The sequence below is a fragment of the Esox lucius genome, chromosome 11 (genome assembly GCF_011004845.1).
Source record: "Esox lucius isolate fEsoLuc1 chromosome 11, fEsoLuc1.pri, whole genome shotgun sequence".
NCBI classification, from domain to species: Eukaryota; Metazoa; Chordata; class Actinopteri; order Esociformes; family Esocidae; genus Esox; species Esox lucius.
In genome coordinates this window covers 30,113,907-30,135,819 of record NC_047579.1, presented here as the reverse complement: position 1 = coordinate 30,135,819, position 21,913 = coordinate 30,113,907, and the positions used below count along the sequence as shown (strand labels likewise).

At 39.2% G+C, this 21,913-nt stretch overlaps 2 protein-coding genes across 2 annotated transcripts in view; both read right to left on the bottom strand.

Annotated features, from left to right (window-relative positions):
• LOC105013074 (adhesion G protein-coupled receptor E5) overlaps positions 1 to 14,856 on the bottom strand; it is a 29,797-nt gene extending 14,941 nt beyond the window's left edge. The window contains exons 1-11 of the mRNA XM_034295130.1: positions 14,386 to 14,856; positions 9,833 to 9,922; positions 9,484 to 9,630; positions 9,163 to 9,309; positions 7,085 to 7,231; positions 6,253 to 6,399; positions 5,255 to 5,421; positions 3,850 to 4,000; positions 3,516 to 3,608; positions 3,317 to 3,366; positions 2,002 to 2,106 (exon numbers count right to left, since the gene is read on the bottom strand). Coding sequence (XP_034151021.1) covers positions 2,002 to 2,106; positions 3,317 to 3,366; positions 3,516 to 3,608; positions 3,850 to 4,000; positions 5,255 to 5,421; positions 6,253 to 6,399; positions 7,085 to 7,231; positions 9,163 to 9,309; positions 9,484 to 9,630; positions 9,833 to 9,922; positions 14,386 to 14,416 — 1,275 coding nt within the window. The 5' untranslated portion in view covers positions 14,417 to 14,856. The remainder of the gene's footprint in view (positions 1 to 2,001; positions 2,107 to 3,316; positions 3,367 to 3,515; positions 3,609 to 3,849; positions 4,001 to 5,254; positions 5,422 to 6,252; positions 6,400 to 7,084; positions 7,232 to 9,162; positions 9,310 to 9,483; positions 9,631 to 9,832; positions 9,923 to 14,385) is intronic.
• A 5,079-nt stretch (positions 14,857 to 19,935) lies between these two features.
• LOC117595244 lies at positions 19,936 to 21,646 on the bottom strand. Its single transcript, XM_034295233.1, has 3 exons — positions 21,379 to 21,646; positions 20,995 to 21,277; positions 19,936 to 20,864 (listed from the first exon to the last, which is right to left on the bottom strand). The coding sequence occupies exons 1-3, from the start codon at positions 21,558 to 21,560 to the stop codon at positions 20,667 to 20,669; spliced, it is 663 nt and encodes a 220-aa protein (XP_034151124.1). The 5' UTR covers positions 21,561 to 21,646; the 3' UTR covers positions 19,936 to 20,666.
• Positions 21,647 to 21,913: the final 267 nt, after the last annotated feature.

The window sequence follows — 21,913 nt, the reverse complement described above, 5'->3', positions numbered from 1 at the left end:
GAGCAGATGACTTGGTCTGTCACCATGCTCATGATATGCAGCATGTGAGTGCAACAGCAGCTGTTTCACATCTTCAGTGGACAAAAGATTAAATTCAGACTGAAAGTTCAAGCTTCACTTATACAGCTCTTGAGATGCCATCAAGGCATATTGGTGATCTAGTGTAAGGATGACTTTAGAAAGTTACTCTAACTTAGCCAAGTCGAGTTTGACTTTTTCAGAGAACAAGTAGGGTGTGACACGCCTTGAAAGATGATGCTTACTTACAAACCCCCTGCATAAAATCAGTGCTGGAACAGCCTGCATTACTATACCCTCATAAGCATTATTTGGATGGTATTGTACTGGAGGAGGTAGTATATTGCTATCATAATGGCAAGGAAAAGGCCAATAACAAAGGAAGACAGACCATTTTTACCTTAAAAGTGTAGGTCTTTCCTTTTGAGAAATTGTAAAGAAATCAAAGGTGTGAGAATACAGTTTCCTACACAATCAAAAGGCAGTTGGTACCAGGAGGAAACAGACAGGAAGAGATCTGCCTGTCCCAAAGACACAACAGAATCAAATTGCCTTTATTGCTGTCTTCAGCATGTGAAAGCCATGCTCAAACACATCGGTTGATTGACAAGACCTTTCCACTTTTTAATGACGAAGTGTAAATGTAAAGGGTACATGACAGCCTGCTTGAAGTTTGCCAGAAGGCAGCTACGGACTCTTAGCGGGCATCCGTCTGGACACTCCGCCATAAAGGCCTGAATAGTAGAGTGCTGCAGTGATAGTCATCCTTTCAGTCATGTTCTCCCATCTCCGCTGGCAGGCTGCCACACAGGAACTCTGGAGCTGTAGCAGACTGAGAATGCTGTCAATATCTGTGCCTTGACACAGCCCTGTTTTGGAGCTCTAAGGACAATTTCTTTAACTTCATGGCTGCGCTATCAACTGTGGGATCAAATATAGTCTGGTGTGTGCCTGTCTAAATCAGGTGCAATCAACTGAATCTGAATGATTTGGCTTACATTTCCCATTGTTCCAGTAGTAGTAATGCTAATTTTAGGGTATATAAATTAAACAAAGACACTTTTTTTGGTTATTGCCTCTAAGGATCACTAGATTTATTTATGGTAATAATATCAATAGCATTAAAAACTATAAAATATGTTTTTTCATCATATTTCCAAACCTAATGAAATAAAAACAAATTATAATAGGCTTACTAGTATCTACTAACTTTCTAGGTCAGAAGTCAGAAGAATTGAGCAATTGCTAGCGACACTGAAGATTAAATTTTCCATGCCAAAGCTATTTCATTTCATGGCACAAAATCATTTGTTTTTCTTTCATTTGTGAATGGCAATACTGTAGAACCGTAAAAAATACTATAACTATAACGTAGCTACTGAATGCTGTAGCCAGCTAAGTTTTTGTCTATCCTGACCCAAATAGCATGCAAGTTTTGATGCGTACTTGGAAAATCCACCAGAAACAGTCGCAATATAACCGTAAAGTGTTTTATTTTAGGCTTACTATAATGTAGATACTAAAGGTTATAGCCAGTGAAGATTTTTTCTATCCGGATCCAATTCTAATGCTTACTTTGTCTTGACTGTGAGGAGATTCAAACATGGGACCTGTAGTTTGCAGGTCCGCTTCTCTAACATAAGCTATTTAACAAGGGTCGGACGGACGGTCGGTACGGGACATCTGCACTTCTTGGGCGGTTCCGCATAGGCGGTCCAGCAATAAGTCGATCGTTTTGTGTGATTTGTTACTTTGTGTGATTTTGATACTTTTTTCAGTATTATCTGTTGTTCTGTACCTGGGCAAGGCAGTTCACTATAATTGCACCATCGTTAATGAGAATGAGAATGTGTTCATATTCATACATTCCTGGTAAAATAATGGTAAAAACATTATGTGTGTGGACTGAGTCTTAACCTGGCTATGTGCATGGCTTATTCTGTCCCTCAAAGGTACATTAGCATTTCAAATAATTATTAATACCTGTAGCAGATTCTCTCCATCCAATGGACGTTCAATCACCGGCTGAGACAACGACATACACTGGTTGTGTATCGATTCCAGAGAGGCCTGCAGATCTGGGTCTATCTGTGAACGAGGGATGTGGAGAGAGATGGAAGAACGAGAAGTGGATGTTATGAGTGTTCATTTTTTTGTTGTCTTTTGATATGTGTGTAGAGAAGTCCTGCTGCCAGTGTTGCTGTCTCCCTGTTATCGAATGTCAGACCACAGTCCACCCATACCAGTCAAAACCAGACTGGTAGATCAAGGGGACTCATTTGTTCCTGGTTGATTTTTAAGGTAATCCATACAAAGAGCCTTTTGGAAAACAGATTAACTCTTGCTTTGGCTCCCTGTGGCATGAATAGGTCTATCTACCGCTAGCACTCTGCAGTATTTTGGATGTTTTTGGAGATTTTAAATACACTTTTACAAAATGTAGGCTATTCAAAACAAAGTTATCACTTACACTTCATTTTAGGAAATAATTAAAAAAATCAGTTATTGTTTTCTTGCTTGAACCAAGAGAAGCACCTATCAAACTGTGACTGTGAGTAGTTTTGTATAGAGCATCCGTACTTAGGTATTTTGGCCTTCTATGATAGTTCTTGGCCTACTTGCCTTGTGTACTTTTGCCTGCTTGATCTTGTTTGTATTTTGGTTCGAAAGCCTTCGTCCCTTTTCTGGGGGGGGAATTCTATGTTTTTGCCTTTTTCCCCTGCCTTGGTTCCCAAATAGATCCACATTCGCTCTACAACTGGTACCTGATGATTGTGTGGAGTCAATCATTACAGCTTGTTTCTGCACATTGTATTAACAAGTTTGCTCCATGATGTAGTGTACCTTAGGATAACTACTGCATTAACAAGTAAGCCCATGGGCAGAAAACATTGCATTTAATAACGTTATAGTTTCAGCAATATCAGGCCCCAAAAGTAGAAATGTGGTTACTAGTAAGCTATTTAGAAGAAAACCTTATCACTTGTAAATTTTGGTCCCATTAGTGAATAAGTAGCCTACGTTGTTTGTAGGGTTGTGGGTTAGATTCCCACAGGGATAAGAACAAACATACATGCACAAACATATATGCAAGTCACTTATAACATAAAAACATGCTAAATGGCTTTATATGTAAATGATCTAGAGTGTAGAGAGAAAATAATGTCCATTGATTTTCCTCAGGAAATCAAGTTTCCTCTCTCATGTCTGCTCTGAACAGGAAATAATTTGAGCGTTACAGACCAACCTAAAAGTAGAGCCACTCATTCTGTGTGAATAATTTTCTCATATGACCTACCTGTTCAAAATGGCTTGCACTCTTTAACATGTCACACTGCAAATCTGGAACTAGGAAAGTCAAAGTATCAATAATTCATGTACTGTTAAATTAAAAAGTAATGAGGAAAGTAGATCATGTAATGTATTGAGGAAATAGTGTGAAACTTCAACAAGTTAAAACATATTGTGAAAGCAGATCTGTAAAATGTGATTCTCACCTGTACACCTCCCCTGTGGGGTGTCCATAGTTTGTAAAGCCACGATGGCATTCACATGTATGATTCCCAGAGGGAATAATGGCACGTCCATTTCTCCCACAGATCAATGTATCAATCTCACAGACATCTACAGAGAGAGGGCATAGTATATAATGTGTTCCCATCAATGAAACAGTCACAATCTTACTGATACATGATATGATTATTATGGTTTCGCAAAAACATTACACACTGGTGTCATGGGATGAAGAATAGTCAACAATAGGGATGAACAAAACATCCAGCTCACATCTTTAGTATCCTCACTAAACCACAGACCATGACCTGCTCTTACCTACACATGGTCCTTCGTTCCCTGTGTAATTAGCTTTGCCAGACTTCAGTCCAAACCCTGTGTTGCAGACGCAGTTGTAGCTACCTTCTGTGTTGACACACTGTGCATTCATGTCACATATGGTTTTTGTTGAGTTCACACTCGTTTCTATCTATATGTGATGAAAATAGACAATTTTAGAATGGAAACCGTCATTCATATCTCAGGATATGCTCTAAGACTTACATGTGTGAAAACAATATGCTGGCTGTAGTGTACTCACTGAATGTAGGTCCTATCAATTAAGGTGCCATTGTCTGATATCAGAGTCAAATGTTCACAGTGGTGTCATGGCTTAAAGTAGTCCTGCAATCTAAGCTGCTGCCTCTGATGAACTTGTACTGCTGCAGCATGGGCTTGAATCTGACCCACTGCTATTGAATAAAAAAAAAATCCCACTTTCCTCTACAATAAAGTCTAACAAATGTAACACACAGTTACAGAAATAAAAGGCTGGATTATCACTTCAGAAAATATACCTTAATGTACAAAGCCACACATTTCCAAAAGTGATGGAGGCCTAGTGCAGTACCATACAGAAATCTAATACATGGCCATATTTAGCCATATACAGGTGCATCTCAAAATATTGGCCCCTTAGTGCCAATTGGGCATCGTTTAAATGCCACGGCCTACCTGAGCATTGTTTCTGACCATGTCCATCCCTTTATGACCACCATGTACCCATCCTCTGATGGCTAGTTCCAGCAGGATAATGCACCATGTCACAAAGCTCGAATCATTTCAAATTGGTTTCTTGAACATGACAATGAGTTCACTGTACTGAAATGGCCCCCACAGTCACCAGTTCTCAACCCAATAGAGCATCTTTGGGATGTGGTGGAACGGGAGCTTCGTGCCCTGGATGTGCATCCCACAAATCTCCATCAACTGCAAGATGCTATCCTATCAATATGGGCCAACATTTCTAAAGAATGCTTTCAGCACCTTGTTGAATCAATGCCACGTACAATTAAGGCAGTTCTGAAGGCGAAGGGGGGTCAAACACAGTATCAGTATGGTGTTCCTAATAATCCTTTAGGTGAGTGTGCAAGTTTCACCTTTTGAATGGAATTACTGAAATAAATCAACTTTTTGATGATATTCTAATTTTATGACCAGCACCTGTATATCTTATTTCAACTTGAGTTTCTCAACTTGTGTGCCTGTAACAAGGCCAAACATTCAAGGTTATGTAAACCTTTGATCAGGGCCATTTGGGTGATTTCTGTTATCATCGCTTTGAGTGACAAATTATCACAATCTGACAATAAAATGCTTTTACTGAATAATAAATATGTTCATGATGTCTTTGGAATAACAGTTTTGTAAAACACAGCTCATATCCTTAGTATCCTCACTAAACCACAGACCTGCTCTTACCTACACATGGTCCTTTGTTCCCTGTGTAATTAGCTTTGCCAGACTTCAGTCCAAACCCTGTGTTGCAGAAGCAGTTGTAGCTACCTTCTGTGTTGACACACTGTGCATTCATGTCACATATGGTTTTGTTGAGATCACACTCATTTCTGTCTATATGTGGGTGAAAATAGACAATCGTCAGAGAGGAAACTATCATTCATATATCAGGATATGTTCTAACAATTGTGCGTCTGATCACAATATACCAGCTACAGTACTATCTTTGAATGTGGGTCCTCCTGTCAATAAAGGTGCTGATGTGTGACATTGCAAAAAGAACAAAGATGAAACATACAGTAGGTTTCCATTACAGTTAAGAATGAAGGGTTTTACCAATGGGCAGTGGCAGAAAATATTTTTGTTACCTCAAGCATCTTATAATTTAGACCTTAATTTAAATTTTAACATCAAATCAACAACAGAGTTGATGAAACAAGCTAGTGAGTCAGAGGTGGTTATACCTATGCATTTTTTCATGTGTATTTACAGCAATACAAGTCTGGCACATTGAGACCATAACTCCAACTAGCAACAACAAACCATGATTCCAACAAGGAACAATGAAACTCCAAGATGATCACAGTCAAAATGTAATCAAGACAATTAGGAAAACAAAAGAACCCCAAAAAATTTCTGGAACACTAAAATTCATGGCAATAAATTGGAATCATCTCAGCTACATATAACAAAATATATTAGAACATAGTCTGTACTGAAAAACTAAAAGGTTTGAAAGCTACATAATTCACTTTGTCTCAGCTGGTAATTTGAATTTGAGTAGATTAATCTGGACCCCAAATCAGATGATTTAAATGATCTAGACCCCTATTATCATAGTCGATCTCAGCGTCTATTACTTCCCTCTTAGGTTAGGTTAGGTTTTACCTCGCAATTCCAGTTTACAGTGAATTAAATGTTTAAAGATAATCAAGAGTGGTATACCTAGGCACATCTCCCCTGAGTCAGCTTTGAAATTCACTCCATTTTTTGTCCTGAATCCTTTATGACATGTGCAGTAGTGACTGCCTTCTGTGTTGGTGCAGTTTGCATTTTCCCCACAGAACCCATCTTCACTACATTCGTTGTAATCTGAGGACATTGCAAAAAGAACAACGATGAAACATACAGTAGGTTTCCATTACAGTTAAGAATGAAAGGTTTTACCAATGGGCTGTGGCAGAAAATATTTTTGTTACCTCAAGCATCTTATAATTTAGACCTTAATTTAAATTTTAACATCAAATCAACAACAGAGTTGATGAAACAAGCTAGTGAGTCAGAGGTGGTTATACCTATGCATTTTTTCACATGTATTTACAGCAATACAAGTCTGGCACATTGAGACCATAACTCCAACTAGCAACAACAAACCATAATTCCAACAAGGAACAATGAAACTCCAAGATGATCACAGTCAAAATGTAATCAAGACAATTAGGAAAGCAAAGGAACCCCAAAAAATTTCTGGAACACTAAAATTCATGGCAATAAATTGGAATCATCTCAGCTACATATAACAAAATATATTAGAACATAGTCTGTACTGAAAAAACTAAAAGATTTTAAAGCTACATAATTCACTTTGTCTCAGCTGGTAATTTGAATTTGAGTAGATTAATCTGGACCCCAAATCAGATGATTTAAATGATCTAGACCCCTATTATCATAGTCGATCTCAGCGTCTATTACTTCCCTCTTAGGTTAGGTTAGGTTTTACCTCGCAATTCCAGTTTACAGTGAATTAAATGTTTAAAGATAATCAAGAGTGGTATACCTAGGCACATCTCCCCTGAGTCAGCTTTGAAATTCACTCCATTTTTTGTCCTGAATCCTTTATGACATGTGCAGTAGTGACTGCCTTCTGTGTTGGTGCAGTTTGCATTTTCCCCACAGAACCCATCTTCTCTACATTCGTTGAAATCTGAGGACATTGCAAAAAGAACAACGATGAAACATACAGTAGGTTTCCATTACAGTTAAGAATGAAAGGTTTTACCAATGGGCTGTGGCAGAAAATATTTTTGTTACCTCAAGCATCTTATAATTTAGACCTTAATTTAAATTTTAACATCAAATCAACAACAGAGTTGATGAAACAAGCTAGTGAGTCAGAGGTGGTTATACCTATGCATTTTTTCACATGTATTTACAGCAATACAAGTCTGGCACATTGAGACCATAACTCCAACTAGCAACAACAAACCATAATTCCAACAAGGAACAATGAAACTCCAAGATGATCACAGTCAAAATGTAATCAAGACAATTAGGAAAGCAAAGGAACCCCAAAAAATTTCTGGAACACTAAAATTCATGGCAATAAATTGGAATCATCTCAGCTACATATAACAAAATATATTAGAACATAGTCTGTACGGAAAAAACTAAAAGATTTGAAAGCTTCAGAATTCACTTTGTCTCAGCTGGTAATTTGAATTTGAGTTGCATAATCTGGATCCCAAATCAGATGATTTAAATGATCTAGACCCCTATTATCATAGATGATCTCAGCGTCTATTAATTCCCTCTTAAACCCATCTGCAATTACACCGGATTGGAAAGCGACATTTATCTATGCGGTTCTGTCAGACTTCTGAGCTCACCATGAGTATCTCAGCATCTCTAAACTGCTTCAGACCAAAAGCAGTTTTTTTGCAACTGTGTTGATATCGCTAAAGCCTTTGACTCTGTCAGCCATTGCAATTAAATGATCAGATTTACATTTCTCGAATTTCACTGTTATCAATGTTTCAATTCTGAGGGCCTGCTGTCTACAACTCCGCCATTACCCTCTTTCACAAGAAGCCATCCAGGCTGCAAAATATAAAATTTTTACTGTCAATTGCGGTGGTTATTCTCAATGCATGTTTTATTTCCATTTTTCATGTCTTTATTGATGTAGTACAAGGCTCAGCTGTAAAGGAGAACTTGGTCTCAGTTGATTTCTCTGTATAAAGTTAACAATTTAAGTAAAAAATGTACATTCTGACAATCCTTTTAATGACAATGTAGTCTATATACCTGCCTCAAAAAAGCTCGTCAATTAATTACACAGTTTATTACATTGCCAAACTCATTTTTACCAGCACACCCTTCAACACTCATCCCAGTGTCTGTTACACTTTGCTGGCCCTTTCTACATATACATTTATGAATCCCTTTTAGGTAATTGCCTACTCTACATTAACAGAGTAGGCATTTCGTGTTGATTTCTCACTTTGGTCACTCCTAAAGTCAATACTTCCTCTAGCCTTCCTTAATTTCATTGAACTGCCTATAATGACTAGAAGACATAGCACTTGTTTTAAGAGCATATTACCGCTTGTAACTTTCTCTTTCTGTTAGAAGCATTCTTTTTACAATAACTTAATTTGCCCTGGAGAATTATTAGCGCCCTTGAAATAATGTCAAAGTTGTTTATCAGCTAGATCATCCACAAAAAATATGAGAGAAATCGAACCAAATCTAAATTAAGTATCTTCTCACTGAAATATACTGTATGCATTTTCCTAGTTTGTCTGATGAGAAGATTAACCAAGTTCATCCATCACTTCCTGTTTCATTGGGTTTTCACTATGAGTTGACATTCAGGGTGATAGCTATGCCACCAGGTTTTGAAATAGTAATGGTTGAACTGAAATTGAATGTTTTGGTTTGAAATTGAATTTGATAGTATTGAAATCCAGTACTTAAATTAATCATAAACAATTCAGTGGCTGTAAAGCAATTGCCAGACTACACACCTCAAACTGCCCATCCTGACCACTATAGCAATAACAATGAAGTTCAGAACAACTAATGCAGCTGTGAGGAACCTGCCTATAATAGACTATATTGCACCAGACTTCTTACCTTCACATATTCCTTCATGGCCAATCCTTTCTGCTCCAGTAGAGGGTTCAAACCCATCATCGCAGGTGCATTTGTAGGACCCAATTACATTTACACATTTGGTATTGCGACTGCAGTTGTAATCATTCTCTATACACTCATTGATGTCTTAAGGGGAAGAGAAAGGAATTTTCAGTCAGTCATGGGGTTGAAAGTGAAAATTATTCCTAGTCACACCATAAATGCAAATGCTACAGTATATTGAAAATTAGGTTTAGGTTTAACCTTGCAATTCCAGTTTACAGTGAATTAAATGTTTCAGGTTAATCAAACGTGGTTTACCTAGGCACCTCTCCACTGAGTCAGCTTTGAAATGCACTCCAATTTGTGTCCTGAATCCTTTATGACATGTGCAGTTGTAACTGCCTTCTGTGTTGGTGCAGTTTGCATTCTCCCCACAGAACCCATCTTCACTACATTCGTCGTGATCTGATGACATTGCAAAAAGAACAAGGATGAGACATACAGTAGGTTTCCATTACAGTTAAGAATGAAGGGTTTTACCAATGGGCAGTGGCAGAAAATATTTTGTTACCTCAAGCATCTTATAATTTACACCTTAATTTAAATTTTAACATCAAATCAACAACAGAGTTGATGAAACAAGCTAGTGAGTCAGAGGTGGTTATACCTTTGCATACTTTCCCTACCCTCTGATATCCACTTTTACAAGGCTCAGCAAGGCAAGGCACATCTGCTGTCAGCCAGGCAAGGCAAAGAGCTGCAGGGCAGAAAAACCCAGTCAGTCTTGATTCTCCATGTTTTCTAACAGATTTTTAGAGTAGCATGAACAGTAATGACAAACAGCAGTGAGTGAAACCTTTAGCACTTTCAATATTACTGTGTTCCACCAAGTATTTGATAACTTGCAAACTCGGCAGTGTTTTCCCACTTACAAAGCATGTAGAAGTCTGTCATTTTTATCATAGGTACTCTTCAACTGGGAGTGACGGAATAAAAAAAAAATCCCATTGTATGATTTTTAAGTAATTTATTTGCATTTTATTGCATGACATAAGTATTTGATACATCAAAAAAGCAGAACTTAATATTTGGTACAGAAACCTTTTTTTGCAATAACAGAGATCATACGTTTCCTGTAGTTCTTAACCAGGTTTGCACACACTGCAACAGGGATTTTGGCCCACTCCTCCATACAGACATTCTCTAGAACCTTCAGGTTTCGGGGCTGTCGCTGGGCAATATGGACTTTCAGCTCCCTCCAAATATTTTCTATCGGGTTCAGGTCTGGAGACTGGCTAGGCCACTCCAGGACCTTGAGATGATTCTTACAGAGCCACTCCTTAGTTGCCCTGGCTGTGTGTTTCGGGTCGTTGTCATGCAGGAAGACCCAGCCACGACCCATCTTCAATGCTCTTACTGAGGGAAGAAGGTTGTTGGTCAAGATCTCACGATACCTGGCCCCATCCATCCTCCCCTCAATACGGTGCAGTCGTCCTGTCCCCTTTGCAGAAAAGCACCCCCAAAGAATGATGTTTCCACCTCCATGCTTCATGGTTGGGATGGTGTTCTTGGGGTTGCACTCATCCTTCTTCTTCCTCCAAACACAGTGAGTGGAGTTTAGACCAAAATGCTCTATTTTTGTCTCATCAGACCACATGACCTTCTCCCATTCCTCCTCTGGATCATCCAGATGGTCATTGGCAAACTTCAGATGGGGCTGGCTTGAGCAGGGGGACCTTGCATGCGCTGCAGGATTTTAATCCATGATGGCATAACTTGTTACTAATGGTTTACATTTACATTATTTTAGGAGGGAAAGAGAAACTAAATAGCACACAAATCCTATCATCTCTTTCTGAATTTTCTCTGCTTATTTTACTGAAGATTAATATTCTACAAATATATTAGGCTAAATAATTATTCACAAAATGTAATTATTCACAAAATGAAATTCCAAAGATATCTCCTTATTCATTTCGGACCTTGTCTTTTTCTACTAACTCCTCTCGGTTTTTCGATAACTTATTAATGTCACCTATTGAAATGCCAATAATCTATGAGGCTAGAGCTATGCTTTGGCATTGAAATTAACTTAATCAACCTGCGGGAGAAACCTGCAAAGATCCGCCGTTCACAGCCTATTCATTTCGGACCTCGTCTTCTTCTAATAACTCCTTTAGATTTTTCGATTACATATTGATGTCACTTATAGACAAATATTATATGCCAGTAATCTATGAGGCTATAACTATGCATTGGCGTTGAAATCAAATGCAAATAAGCGCAGTTCGTATTCATTTCGGACCTCGTCTGTTTCTAAAAGCTCCTCTTGGTTTTTCGATAACTTATTCTTGTCACCTATAAAGGAATCTTATATGCCAATAATCTATGCGGCTAGAGCTATGCATTGGCATAGAAATCAACCCGATAGCCCCACTACAACCCCGGGAGAGACTTGCTAAGACGCCACGTTCAAAGCCTATTGATTTCTGACCTTGTCTTTTTCTAATTACTCCTCTCGGTTTTTTGATAACTAATTGATGTCACCTATAGAAAAATATTATATGCCAATAATCTATGTGACTAGAGTCTAGACCTATGCATTGACTTGTAAAAGCTTACTCCTACTATTGAGCTAGAGGACGGTGCTGGCAGCCTGGCACAACCAAAGGCACATACACTTTTCCGCGATCATGCGGTTGCGCGACAGTAACTGAAAATAGGCCACACGCTAACAACATAAATTATCTGGTTAAATGGTTCTCAAAGCGGCCCAATGTTGTATAACTGACAAGGAAACACTGAAACTAGTTCGTGTGCTACTTGATTGACAGGACTCATCTGATAGTTTGCTCTCAAGTGTCCAATCACAGTGTTCCAAGCATAAACATCACAGTCCAAAGAGGACATCACTATCAAATGGGTTAGGTCCCGCCCCATTGCATTTGGACGATGCACAACTTCACACCATCCAAATTAAATGTCTATTGCATTTGGATGATGCGTGTGTGTACACAATGCAAATGCAATGTGTACACACACACACACACACACACACACACACACACACACACACACACACACACACACACACACACACACACACACACACACACTTTTTTTTAATAATTTAATTATAATTTTTAAAAAGTAATTATTGTTTGCACAATCCAAATGAAATATACGAGTGGGACATTCAGTATTATTGAGGTGTTCCCATTCTCTTATGTCCGTGCACACTGAAAACACTGTTAATGGAAACTTCACACTCCACTCCTTGAACAACCTGTATTATCCCAGAAGAATCTGGGAAGTGATGGCTGGTTAACAGATACGGGTCTTGTTGACATTTTAGGTACAATATGAAGGCACCATAAACTTGTATGAAAATATATTAAATACTGTTCAATTACATCCTACTCGATATTATGCCATAATACATTTGATTGATATTAAATTCTCAGTAAAAAGTGCAAAAAAGTTTTCCAAAATCACAAAGCATATCATGCTCTTTTCTAAACAGATAAATGTTCTAATTGGCCTAGTTTTGGTATTGAAAAAAATACATTGGAATATTAAGTCCATTAAAATTTCTAGTTTCTAGGAGGGCTACACAATATAGAAAGATATTGCGAGAACAGTGACCACTGACCAACTGTAGCAACCAGGCAATATATGTTAATAATCATTCAGTTGCACACCGAACTTATTTTGGCAACCCTGCATGCTTGTGTTCTCTGCATAAATGGTGAAACAAACACAACCTACCAGTAGCCCAACTTACGGAGAATAGAAAGGAAAATGCGATTTCAGTATCTCATTAGGGCCGCTCTGGATTAGGCAAGTCAGATTGGTTATGTCTATGCGTTGTTTGCCTGATACATTCAGGCCTATTCTGTTTTTGAATGGGTGTTGGGAGTAATGTTTGTTATGAATGTTAAATCCAATTATAACAGGGAAGTGGAAAACATTACTTGAGTTGTGTCTGTTTTGTCCAGCCTGCCCAGACCTGGCCCAGCTCCCTCTGTTTAACACCTTGAGTCTATTTATTATATCGGCAACTAAAAAACATTACTACAGTGAAATCTGTATTTTTCATACCTTGTAAGAGTCTTACGCCTAGTTTTGAGCTGTAGATGCTCAATACTGTTGCTGGCAGCCTGGCACAAACCAAGGCCACACCCACTTACCAGTCCTCCACCTGATTACGGACTTGCCACAATGAAAAGTAGCCTAACTGAAACAGGCCACATGCTACGACAAATTCTCTGGTTAAATAGTTCTTAAAGCGACCCAATTATGTTTCCATAAAGGACAAGGGAGCACTGAAACTCGTTTGTGTGCTACATGATTGACAGCCCTCATCTGATGGTTTCTTCTCAAGTGTCCAATCACAGTGTTCCAAGCATAAAACACACAGTCCAATGTGGACATCAAATGGGTGAGGTCCCGTCCCATTGCATTTGGATGACGCACAACTTCACACCATCCAAATTAAATGTCTATAAGAAATACTGTGTAAACATTGTTTATGTTGTAAATTACTATTGTAGCTGATTTGTAATGGGATTTCTACATAGGCTTACAGAGGCCCATTATCAACAACCATCAGCCCTGTGTTCCAATTGCATGTTGTGTGGGGTTAGCACAAATGAAAACTGTTGTGCTGATTAAAGAAGCAACAAAACTGACCTTCTTTAGACTAGTTGAGTATCTGGAGCATTAAATCAATTGTGGGTTTGATTGCAGGATCAAAATGTCCAGTTAGATTACATGACCATTGGTGGTCATTGAAGCAAGGGTCAGCATGGGTTGAAATGTGCCTCCCTGAACTTTAATTTTCACTTCCCTTTCTTTTCAGAAAACTTTCACATTGAAAGCTTAACAAGTTTTAACTACCCCATTCCTTAAAATAAATAAATTGTTACGCTTTACTTTTAGTTGTTCCCTTTTCAGTTAATGTTAATTATTTATACTTCAGGGACCATGACCATTGGTTTTCACATTACAGTACTAATATATATAGAACAAAGCTGCACTGAATGGGGACCACTGTTAGTGTCCTCTGGGATCATGATGATCTTTCAGTGAATTTGTAAATCAGCACTTTGGGGGGAATTAGAAGTAAACATTTAATTCTGGTTGAGTAGTTTTAAATCCAAACACATCTTCTCCATGGCAACATGAACTTTGTTTAAACAGTTTACAAAATTGACTCACCCAGAATCATGAGATGCCCTCTGCCATTCATGTTGGTTAAGAAAAAATGTATATAATGTTCTATGAAAATCCCAATAGACAAGACCAGACCTGGGCTGAAAACAATGAATTAAGAAATGTGAATAAAAAAATGTCTTCTCTTATGCTGTAGATTTCTCAAACTTTGTAGGGTTGTTTCACTAAAGTAAATGGTTGAGTAAGAAAAATGAAATCTCTATGCATCAACGCAGTCAAGCTGATGTCTTCTTGATCCAAAGATATCACAAATTGAAAGATAAAACCACTAAAAGTCACTGTGCTCTAATCCACTGCCTGTAACTCTGTCTCTTCCTCATGCCCAGAGTAGTTGGCTGTGATGGTTTGGGTTGCGTCTGGCTCTCAAACATTAAGAGATTTCTGTGCAGTTTTTGTTCAGCTGGCAGTGTTGATTCATGCCCCTGACACATGGTAGAAAATGAGGGGAGGTTCCGCTGTTCTTGCAGTTTCATCTGCGGTGTACATCTTGACTTTTACATTTCCATGATGACAACATTAACACTGGCCTTCAACCCCCCCCAACCCCCCCCAACTTCCTCTCTTTCTCTCTCATTATTTTCTTCTTGAACTGATGAAAAATATATGGCTCTTTTTATTTTTTTGTCTTTGACTAGACAACATCTGTCCATACTGATAACGAAAATAATACTAGACTATATACTACATACTGTCCTATACAAAAATCCCACTGGATTCCATTAAATAATAATGCTAAGTAGGTCAAGTGATTCTTGGGAAACTGTATAATTCATAGAAGTATTCTTTGAATTATTCTAAAAAGTATAGGGCAGTGGACTTTCCAATGACAGAAATATGACTTTCTCCATTATTCACCCAAACCACAGGTGCCACCATAGCTTTATATAGATAGTTCTGTACTAAAACCAAATTATATGCCAAATGCTTATTCAATAAACTGTTTAATATGGGGGTGGGGAGGGGGGGGCTGCAACAGCAAAACAACATGCGCAATTAATCCTGCACAATTTAAACAAAGCGAGCTATGAAAACGTCAGGTCTCATTGTGTGTGTTTCTCAACACCATTCCAGCTGCGTTTATTTCAGCTCGCAATACAAACAGAGATCTTAGTTCTTTGAAATTGGATCAAAAGACACTATTCCAAAAAGACCAGGAGCTGAAGCCCCGGAAACCCAGGCCTAATGACATCACTACTTACATTACACTAATATATACTGTACACTATATGGCCAAAAGTATGTGGACACCTGACCATCACACCTTGTAAAAACACATTATGTAAGTAATGTGACAAATATATAAATTATTACAGGACTGCCACATACTGGATGTTTTTCCCTTTTCACACCATTCTTTGTAAACCCTAGAAATGGTTGTGCGTGAAAATCCCAGTAACTGAGCAGATTGTTAAACTGAGTAAAGATTCTTATTAACGTTACCTCCACCACAAAAAGCATCTATAAACTGTGTGGCTTTTGCCACTGGCAATTTTAACAGCATATTAACGATTCGGGAATTACATTGATGCAATAACTATTAATATAGGTGGCGATAACTTACTTTTTTGTCAAGTGAAAAGACGATAGGATTTGTTCAGGATAGACAAACATTTCGCTGGCTACACGATTCTAATATCCACCAGTAATGTTTTACTTTACACTTACTGTGAAATAGCTACTGAAGGTTGTAGCCAGGAAAGTCTTTGTCTGTCCTGAACATATCCTAAGTCATAATGGGTTTTGACTGTAACAGGAGTCAAACGTGGGATCTGTTCATTTCATTCACATTTATCTATAAAGCTCTTTTTAAATCAGCAGATATCAGAAAGTGCTTTTTCAAAGGAAAAACTCCCTATGAATGCAAACATTTAGGAAGAAACCTAGAGAGGACCCAGGGTCAGAGTGGTGACCAGTCTGTGCCAGGTGAACATATTAAGATTGCAATTGTAATAATTAATAAATGCATGTGGGCTGAGTCCAGAGTCTATTTAAACTTAGTCCAGGTCAGAAGCATGACCAGATGGACTAGGACAGGGACAACACGGGGGAAGGGAGGTATCAGCACAGTGGCAGCTGAAAATCATCTCGATCAGCAACACAACCAGGAGGACTTTGGACAGGGACAGGAACGAGTCCCCCAAGCAAGGTACTCCGCAGATGTGGGCCAGGACCTCAAGCCCTCCTAAGTTCAAAACCAGAGGAGACTGGGAAAATTCAGAAAATGCATTCCTCATATCAACAAGGATTTATAGTGGAGGAGGAGTACTTATTGGAAAAGGAGAACTGACCCTACTCCCCCAGCACAATAATATAGCAGCGTAAGACCTTGGGGCTGAGACACGGGGTCCGGTGACACTGTGGCCCTATCCTGGGGAGGCCCCGGACAGGGCCCAAAAGGCAGGAAATCAATCCACCCACATTGCCAAGCATCAACCAAAGGGACACCCACCAACCGCAACCACCCTGAATGAGGGCTGAGTATCTACTTGTTTTAGTTAAGATTCTAGCAGCCGTGTGCAGCACTAATTGAAGTTGATTTATTGATCGGTCAAGGTAACCGGAAAGTAGAGCATTGCAGTAATCTAATCTAGAAGTAACAAAAGCATGGATTTGTTTTTCTGCATCCATTTTGATAGAAAGTTTCTGATTTCTGCAATTTCGAAGTTGAAAATAAGCAACTCGAGACATATTTTATATGTTCAACATAGAATAAGTCAGGGTCAAGGGAAACGCCAAGGTTTCTTACAGTTTTTTGCGATACGACCATGCAGCTGTCGAGGTTCACAGTGAGATTTGCTAACAAGCATTTCTTGTTTAAATGCATCCACTTCCTAATATCTCAAACGCATGCTTCCAAAGTAGCTAATTTTGGGGCTTCTCCATGCTTCATTGAAATATATAACTGTGTGTAAAAAGCATAACAGTGAAAGTTGACATTGCAATTCTGGATTACATCGCCCAGAGGCAGCATATACACTCACCTAAAAGATTATTAGGAACACCATAATAATACTGTGTTTGACCCCCTTTCACCTTCAGAACTGCCTTAATTCTACGTGGCATTGATTCAACAAGTGCTGAAAGCATTCTTTAGAAATGTTGGCCCATATTGATAGGATAGCATCTTGCAGTTGAATGCAGATTTGTGGGATGCACATCCAGGGCACGAAGCTCTCGTTCCACCACATCCCAAAGATGCTCTATTGGGTGGAGATCTGGTGACTGTGGGGGCCATTTCAGTACAATGAACTCATTGTCATGTTCAAGATGATTCGAGCTTTGTGACATGGTGCATTATCCTGCTGGAAGTAGCCATCAGAGGATGGGTACATGGTGGTCATAAAGGGATGGACATGGTCAGAAACAATGCTCAGGTAGGCCGTGGCATTTAAAAGATGCCCAATTGGCACTAAGGGGCCTAAAGTGTGCCAAGAAAACATCACCCACACCATTACACCACCACCACCAGCCTGCACAGTGGTAACAAGGCATGATGGATCCATGTTCTCATTCTGTTTATGCCAAATTCTGACTCTACCATCTGAATGTCTCAACAGAAATCGAGACTCATCAGACCAGGCAACATTCTTCCAGTCTTCAACTGTCCAATTTTGGTGAGCTTGTGCAAATTGTAGCCTCTTTTTCCTATTTGTAGTGGAGATGAGTAGTACCCGGTGGGGTCTTCTGCTGTTGTAGCCCATCCGCCTCAAGGTTGTGCGTGTTGTGGCTTCACAAATGCTTTGTTGCATACCTCGGTTGTAACGAATGGTTATTTCAGTCAAAGTTGCTCTTCTATCAGCTTGAATCAGTCGGCCCATTCTCCTCTGACCTCTAGCATCAACAAGGCATTTTCGCCCACAGGACTGCCACATACTGGATGTTTTTCCCTTTTCACACCATTCTTTGTAAACCCTAGAAATGGTTGTGCATGAAAATCCCAGTAACTGAGCAGATTGTGAAATACTCAGACCGGCCCGTCTGGCACCAACAACCATGCCACGCTCAAAATTGCTTAAATCACCTTTCTTTCCCATTCTGACATTCAGTTTGGAGTTCAGGAGATTGTCTTGACCAGGACCACACCCCTAAATGCATTGAAGCAACTGCCATGTGATTGGTTGATTAGATAATAATGAGAAATTTAACAGGTGTTCCTAATAATCCTTTAGGTGAGTGTATTTCCCTACATTTTGTAATACATTATTACATAATGCTGTGATTATTACTAAATCTGGAAGTTGGACTTTTTTGATGAAAATGTAATAATATGGTGAATTATGTAATAACCAACCAAAATGGATGTCTTCATCTGTACAGTTACAATTTTAACAATAAGGGGAAATTAAACTTACCAAATATTAAATTAGACCCATAAGACCTCTATGGCCCCCTTATAATTATCCTAAATAGCAAATGTTTGTGTCTAGCAGAGTTGACTATGGCAGTGGACTTTTGATAGGGCTCTCCAAAAACACCATCAAAAAGCTTTAGCTTATTCAAAATGCTGCTGCTTGTCACGGTAAGGTGAGCAGCAGCGCCACCGTTCTGTGCACCTTGAGTTCCCATCACTCACGAACACATCCAGGACTTGTTTGTGTCACGTCTTTAATCATGCACACCAGGTCCCCATCATCTCATTTCTATGTGTTTAAATGTTCCCCACATTCGTCGATTATTGTTGTTCATGTCTCCTTGTGTTTCACATGTGGTGATTTACGTTTTGCTGCTAAGCCAGCCCTTTTGTTTTCATTTTTATGTGTTAAGTGCTAGGTGTTACTTTTAACAAAAGATTTGACATCGACCGCCACTCTGCCTGTGCTTGGTTCCTTCCCCTTCACCACACTCACTTGTGACACTGCTAGTGTTCTTAAAGGGACCAAAAGGTCAGACCAAATTAATCCAATTCTTAAGTCACCACATTGGGCTCCTGTCAGCCACATAATTGAATAGTAAGCAATCTGTTTGGGGTTAAACTTGGTGAGTGCCAGGGCAAAACTGGGTGAAGCAAGCAATGCTTCACATCTCTGGGCCTGACTCCCTGTCTATCTTAAAAGTAGCCTAACCCTCAAAAAAGTTATATGAATTTAAACCTGTTTTAAATAGAGTTTTTAGCAACACCACTACTTATTTATTCATTGTACTAATGAATCAATTGTCTTTTCTTAAAAATATTCTATTACAGTTTTTTTCAATCGCTAACAAGCGCTTGCCCATACTTTAGATAATTTTTCTAAACTCTTAACACAGACTCACACCTACAAAACACAATTGGCCAAATTGTTCATTTTCTTCTCAAAAACACATTTTGTTAAATATATACTAACTCTTAATTTCAAAACAGAACATGTTTTTCTCTACACACACTAACTTTACCAAAACACTGGAAATCTGACTAAAAATGAAATAATTCTGTCAAAGAGTAACATTTGTTTTCACTTCACAAGGTACATGCAGTCAAACGAAGTACACCAGGTTTCAAAATTCTGGCTATTGTTAAAATTATAAAAACTGCATAGATTTTTATGTTTCAGGTAACATGCAATCCACCGTTTACACTAAATTTATTGGTTTGGAACTGTATGTGCACATGTACAGTAATGTTCACATTCAAACGCATTCCAGTAAAAAGCAAATCAGTTATTTCTTACAGTAACTGTTACCAAAGAAGGTACAGTAGAACAGACAAGGTTTATTTTATTTTCAAGGTTTATTTACAAAATATCCATGAAACACAAGAGCATTCTGACCAAAAAAACCCAGCAAAAAGCCCAAATAAAAAGGGGGGGAACTAAAAATGGCACAAAATTTATGTATCTAATCCCTGCGATCTTCAGGGTTAGGCCACATGTTTTCGTCAACATCACATCTGATATCATCTAAGGCGATGCACCTGGGATAAAACCGCTTGGTATGTCGGATCCACCCTTGGCAATCTTGAACTGTGATATCCCTGCATCCAGCATCCATGGCTTCAAGTAGGGACATCTGGTCATGTGGCTGATGGTCATAAACCTTCCACCTCCATGCAGAACAGAACTCCTCTATGGGGTTGAGGAAAGGTGAATAGGGTGGAAGGAAGAGACTCACCAGTACTGGGTGGACTTCAAACCATGCTGTTATTGCTTGTGAATGATGGAAAGCAACATTGTCCCAGGTAATTCCAAAGGTCCTCATGTTTTCACCCTCCTGACCCTGCTCTGGTACCAGGCGCTGGTTTCATTAAGAAACGCAAGGAGGCGCTCAGTATTATAAGGTCCAACCTGGCATCAGTGAAGGAGTAATCCTGTATTTGCCATTGCTGCACACATAGTAATGTTTGCCCCTCTCTGTCCTGGCACATCAACTGTGGCCCTTTTTCCAATTATATTTCGTCCACGTCGATGTCTTTTGGACAGATTGAATCCTGCCTCATCGATGTAAATGAATTCATGAGGGGCCTGGTTGGCTTCCAATTCCATAACTCTCTGAAACAAAGTTTAAGTCATGTCATTACTGTGTCTACCATACTGTACTGTAACCTATTACTGTGTAGGTAACCTACTTGCAAAGTGCAAAGGTTATATAACTGGACATTGAATTGAATATACACTATACCTGGACATATTGTCGTCGTAGCTCCTTGACTCTCTCACTGTTCCTTTCAAAGGGAACAGTGTAGAGCTGCTTCATCCGCACTCGGTGTTTGGACAATGTCCGCGTAATGGTTGTGAGGCTGATGCTTTCTATATTGGCAAATATCTCATGGTCCTCCACAATTCTAGTTTTGATTTCATGCAGTTTAATTGCATTATTTGCAACAACCATTTCTACAATGGCAAGCTCTTGATCATTATTGAGGAGCTTTCCTCTTCCCCCAGAGGGTGGAAGACGTTGCATTCTGTAGAGAAAAATAAAAATATCAACATATGCATTACTGTATGACCTTATTGACATGTCAAATGAGAATAGAAAACAAACCATGTAAAATGCAATACTTACCTGTTGGTTTGTTGAAAGATGCGAATAATGGAGGCAACCGTTGACCGACTCAAATTGGGTTGGACTCTTTCACCAGCCTCTCTTAGTGAGAGACCGTGGTTGATTACATGGTCAATGATAGTGGCACGAATTTCATCACTGACTACTGTTCTTGCAGCCCTTGGAATGCCACCACCACGCATTCTTACACCTCTACCTTGCCCTCTCCTTGGGCCTGCACCTGCACCTCTCACTGCTCCTCTCACTGCACCTCTTACTGCTCCTCTCACTGCACCTCCACCTCTCACTGCACCTCTTACTGCTCCTCTCACTGCACCTCCACCTCTCACTGCACCTCTTACTGCTCCTCTCACTGCACCTCTTACTGCTCCTCTCACTGCACCTCTTACTGCTCCTCTCACTGCACCTCTTACTGCACCTCCACCTCTCACTGCACCTCCTTCTGCATCTCTCACTGGACCTGGTCTTCTCCCTGGGCCCCTTGCTCTTCCTCTTCCTCGTCCAGACAGTACAATGTTTGTCTTTTTCTGTTACT

What these genes read in the sequence shown, in the direction of transcription:
- LOC117595244 (XM_034295233.1), bottom strand. Translation starts at nt 21,560, where the DNA reads ATGCGTGGTGGTGGCATTCCAAGGGCTGCAAGAACAGTAGTCAGTGAT. An exon ending in ATCTTTCAACAAACCAACAG is followed by an intron (nt 21,278 to 21,378) that starts GTAAGTATTGCA and finishes TTTTCTCTACAG; the next exon opens with AATGCAACGTCTTCCACCCT. An exon ending in TACGACGACAATATGTCCAG is followed by an intron (nt 20,865 to 20,994) that starts GTATAGTGTATA and finishes ACTTTGTTTCAG; the next exon opens with AGAGTTATGGAATTGGAAGC.